At 40.2% G+C, this 5,297-nt stretch overlaps 1 protein-coding gene across 1 annotated transcript in view; it reads left to right on the top strand.

The window, feature by feature from the left end:
- UNC80 (unc-80 homolog, NALCN activator) overlaps positions 1–5,297 on the top strand; it is a 230,274-nt gene that overhangs the window by 45,803 nt on the left and 179,174 nt on the right. Inside the window, exon 13 of the mRNA XM_019523430.1 lies at positions 931–1,305. Within this exon, the coding sequence (XP_019378975.1) occupies positions 931–1,305 (375 nt within the window). The remainder of the gene's footprint in view (positions 1–930; positions 1,306–5,297) is intronic.

Here is a 5,297-nt window from a genome sequence, read left to right as displayed (position 1 = left end):
TAGCTGTGCCACTGAGCTAACCTTAGAGATGAGGGGTATGCCTGTTTTTTCCCCCACAATCTCTGTATGTCTGTCTAGTTCCAGCAGTGCCTGAAGGTCATTTAGAAAGTACAATAAGGGAACATCTAGTTAATGCACCTTCTCTTAGCCTTAATAAGAGTAATGCAAGAACCCCTGGAGGGGAATATACCCATAACGGTTTACTGAAAACTAGGGAAACATACACATCATAGCAGAAAGCTTTCTTTCCCTATTTCTTCTCATTTATGATTCTTTCCTCTCAATACCAAGAGGTTGTGAAATATTTAGAATCACAGAATTTCTCAGCTCCTTCCTCTGCCCCCACTGCAATAGATCCTAGCAAAAAAACCACAACCATTTCTGTCTACTTGACAGGATGATATAAATCTTTCACATTTAACAGAATTTAGTCAAATTAAAATGAAAAGTAGCAGCTAAGCCCCAAGGCATTTGCCTTGCAAAACCTAATATTCTTTAGTGATACTATTATTTAGTGCTTCTAGTATTCCCTAGCAGCTCCAGCCAAGCTCCCTGAACGCTTCTATAAAACAGAGACTTTATCCCCATTCAGACTACTTGTTCAAACTCCCACATACTGTGATGCCTACAATAACTTGGCAAGAGTTGACTTATGTATGCAATGAAACCATTGCCTCTCATGTTGACCAAAGTCATCTCTTATTGCCCCATAGCAGTCTGTTTCCAATCCATTGTTTTTGTCCTATACCTAGAGCATAGACATTTGGGAGCAGGGGCCACCTTTTTGTTCTGTTTACACAATACCAACCACTTGGGGGTTCTGGTCCATGGGTCCAGCTCCTAGGTGCTATAATAATATTCATAATAATTAGTAATAAGAACAGGAGAGAAAATAAATCTGACCAAAATGCATTGTTTTCACCTTTCTAGGTAGTTCTGAAGGCTGTTTACTTAGTTCTGAACCATGACATTACCTCCCGCATTTGTGACGTGGCACTGAACATTGTTGAATGCCTGCTTCAGCTTGGTGTGGTGCCCTGTGTGGAGAAAGTCAGAAGGAAGAGTGAGAACAAAGAAAATGAGGCCCCTGAAAAGAGACCAAGTGAAGGATCCTTCCAGATCAAGGGGGCCACATCAGGTGGCTCTGCCTCTGGATTTGTGGCTCCCTCAGTCAGTGGAGCTGGAGATGGAGGAGAAGAAGGTGGAGGCGGTGGAGGGGGAGGTGGTGGAGGCGATGGAGGTGGAGGAGGTGGCAGCGGTGGCGGTGGAGGTCCTTATGAAAAGAACGACAAAAAACAAGAGAAGGTATTTCATGGCCACTATATATGATATTTCCAAATAGTATGTGAGGCATGAGGCCTATGCCCATGGAGACATTTGTGTATTTGTGTTGTGCAATTATAATTTCCCTTCCTGATAGGGAGGGAAACTGCCAGACTTTCTTTTATTGACACCACAAAGACATCTTAAATTAATTTGTTTTGCTGCAGTATGCACAGCAAAATCACTGTGATTGCACTCATCACTGTAATGAGTGCATCACAACAGAGAATTTAGCTTCTGTGGCTGTGACTACTACAGAAAAACAGCTGTAGTACACCTGTATATAAAAACAATGTTCCTTATTCTAGATAGGTGCTTTTTATCATGTAAAGCTAAAGAAAGTATAAAAATCTAGATCTGTGGCTCAGTTCATTTTTCTTGATAACCAGTAATTTTGAATTATGGCTCTTCAGTATCTGGCATGGAGTTAGTAGTTTTGCTAACTCCTAAAATTGTTTCTCCCTATTGTATAATATTTCAGCCATTTTGGAAAATACTGTTTTCCCACCTAAGCAGACCTGGCAAAAAGCCAAATGCTCTGATGTCAATTTAGTTGTAGAAATGTATTTGTCCAGTTATATTCCTATCTACTACACTTGTAAAGCTGCAAACTCTTTGAGCCAGATATTGCTTTCATTGCATCTTTCACTGGATCAGTCTGTAGCAAGTAAATGCTGGGAATCTGAGAGAGCTGAAGAAATAGATTTCAATTGAAACTCTGGATTCATATTTAATGTCAATGCTTTCTGCCTTCTGAAATGAGTCAGATTTTTCATCTCCAACTTTTTCTACAGCCAAACAACATGGCTATGTGGTATAGAACCTTACTAATTAGCATTAATTTGACATGGGAGAACCTCACCATTTCATATGGCTGGTGGGGAGGTTTCCCTGAATTTAGCAAGCTGGTGAGTAGGTGAAGAAAGAAATGTAAAAGCAAGGAACATGGAACATAACATGTGCTTTGCTCATTTATTTAAGCACTTGTTTATAATGTAACTATAATTAACTTGCTCTAATAAATGCACTGTAGAATATTCTAAAGAGTGTTACTATGAGATCACACTACAACATCTTGCTGTTACAGCTTTCCTAGTTTTAGACTGCTGCCTACCATTGAAAACTGTGGAGGTGCTTCTACAACATAGGCTTTTACACTCTACTAACATACATACCATATATGCATACAATACATGTAATATTTATGCATAACTGACACAACTATCAATATTTAACATAATTAAATTGTAGCAAATCCTAATAATTTTATCAGATAAGTACATACACTGCTTAAGTGTATAGCACCCTTCAGCCTACTACTTAGTAATATAATTAAACTCCATGTAACTGCATACTAATGGGCACTAGTAGTGGGGAGGCAGCTTCGAAGTGCTGGTATTGGAAGCCTTGAAAATTAGCTTAAGGGCTGCTAATACCACATTACTGACACTGCTGTTTACATTAAGTTTTGGTAAGTGCAGAGCTTTCTTTTTTCAATCCCAAAGCTTTGCACTTAAATGGAGTTGAGTATATCTCTTGCAAGTTGGTTACCAGTTTACTCAAGGCCATTAATATTTTTGTTGAGATCACTTTGGGCATTCCATAAACAGATTTGTTTAAAACTCCAAATATTTTTGATTTACCTTTGGCTGAGCCTCCAGCTTTGTCTATATTCAAAAGTGGTACTGGTTTAAAGTGGTGCAACACCCCCTCCCACATATGGACACAGTGGTTGCATCTACATGTACACTTTACTGCAGTTGACTAATTAGCTGTGCAGTAAAGCACTGCTATCTACACATGCGCCAGTATTAAGGCACAGTAAATTAATTTACTCTGCTATAAGATAGTACTGTCTACAGCGGAGTAATTATGTGTGCTGAAATGCACATCTAGATAGTGACAGTGGCTGGCTAGGGCATGAGAGTGCTAATGTGTTAGGGCTGCTTGCATCGCACTTTAGCACCACGTTGCACTTTAGCACCCTTGTCCCCAGCCAGCCCTTCTGCCACCTGATACCAGAGCTTGGGCTTGACCCCCCTCGAGACTGCTGCTAGCCTGGAGCTGTTCTGCCCTGGCTCAAAGTGTGGGTGGACATGTATATGCTGTGTCTGGAAGCAGCTGACTGGCATAAACTGCACTAGAGTTTATTGCTCCATGTTAATTCAATGTGTGGATGCACTCAGTTATATGAATATAAAGGTAGACTTTATATCTGTTTTACTTTTCTGTTTTGTATGAATGTAAACCCCAGTATAGACATTTGGGGTTTACCTAGAAACTTTTCCCTTAACTGCAGTGAGTACAGAAGTATACTTAATACAAATACTTTTAAGTGCTATAGCAATAAGTGTTCATTGAATTTCTTAGTAAATACCAGGTAAGCACATTATTGGTGCATAGCCCTGGGTAAGAACTGACTACAGGGTACAGGTATTTGACGGTAGGATATTTATATAATGTAAACTGTTATGGATTAATCACTGTAGGAATACAGGCACTGCCACGGGTACAGTTTTGCAGCATACCTGAATTAGCTTTAGATTGAGCTAGCTTTGTTACTGATAGCAATGTAACTATGGCAGCACAGAGCACAGTATGGGCTAACCCCAGAGTATTTACCCAGGTTTTTAAGCATGTTTTGTAATCCACAGTAAGCTCCATGCTGCCACAGGTATGCTGTTATCAGTAACCTGGGATAACCAATCCAAAACTACCATGGATATGTACATGCAAGCTGCAGTGCGGACACATCCTAGGATTCACTCAGTATCTGGGCAGACAGATAATTATGCAATAGTTATATACCTCTTGGCAGATAATAAACACCTTTAATAGCAAAAGATTGCATTTGGATTGCTTAAAATGCAACCTAAAATGAATAAGAAAAAATGGACAAATTTAAAACCTGTATTCTCAGCAGCCCCATTTTACTTTATCGTTGCCTTTAAAAAGCTGCTTTTTGCTTTGACTGGAATATTGGTTATTTAACTAATTAATTGGTTGGACCTTTATTCATTTTAAAGTAAAAGTATATTTCAGTATGCTCTGGGATAAAGCAAAACATTGTTTTTATTGTCAGTATTTAAGGGCTCTCAGACCTTATTCAAGCATAATATTTTGAAAAATAAGCCTCCTTTTACAGCTCTATATATTTTTTAAAGTTTTGATTTTAGGCAGAAGTTAATAAATGAGGAAGAAGAAAAGGAGTGCTGGGTTCATTTGCTTTTTGTCTTACAATAGTGTTGGCACTGGATTTAGAACCCAAATACCTTGTTCTGGGTAGACCCAAACCCTCAGACCGACCATGACTTCTCCATTGAATAACAGGCAAATTTTGTTGATACACAATGATAGCAGATAAGAATAATGCAGGCAAGGCAAACAAAATAACACCCCCAGTTCTATATCTACCAGGCCAAAGGCTGCATGGGGGAAGGCACATCTGGCCAGTATGCAAGCTTCACCCTGTGGTTCTCTCTTGAATGTCAGCAGTCGGCAGACTGGAGATTGAGGGCCGAGGCTCACTACCCCCAGGTGGGGTGGGTGAGATGGGCTGGTGGTGTACCCTCTGTCAATGGTGGCCACAGGTTCCCTTCTCAGGGGACACTTTGCTGTTCTGAAATCCTTTGATGACTTTTCATTCCCGGCTATCATTGATTGGTCTCACTGTAGTCATCATACTGTCCACATTCTGTCCTGTCAGCATATTCCTTTGTGCCAACAAACCCATCACATGCACACATCTTAATTTGGTTATTTACTGGTGTCTTAATTTGGTCCGTCCACCAAAACCAGAAATCCCAGGGGCTCTGCTGCTGGTCACTGTGACCTAATGCCACCTTATCTCATGTTACAGAGCAGTGTGGTACGTGTCTTCAATTCCCAGCCTGTGTGCCTGCTGGCTTCAGACACAGTGGGCCTTGAAGGAAACTTTGCCACAAATAGGCTTTAAGAAACCCTTGCCATTCCCC

The sequence above is a fragment of the Gavialis gangeticus genome, unplaced genomic scaffold (genome assembly GCF_001723915.1).
Source record: "Gavialis gangeticus isolate Ggan-Ray unplaced genomic scaffold, GavGan_comp1, whole genome shotgun sequence".
Classification (NCBI taxonomy): Eukaryota; Metazoa; Chordata; order Crocodylia; family Gavialidae; genus Gavialis; species Gavialis gangeticus.
Note: the sequence above shows the minus strand (reverse complement) of the source record. Positions and strands in the feature narration are given on the sequence as shown.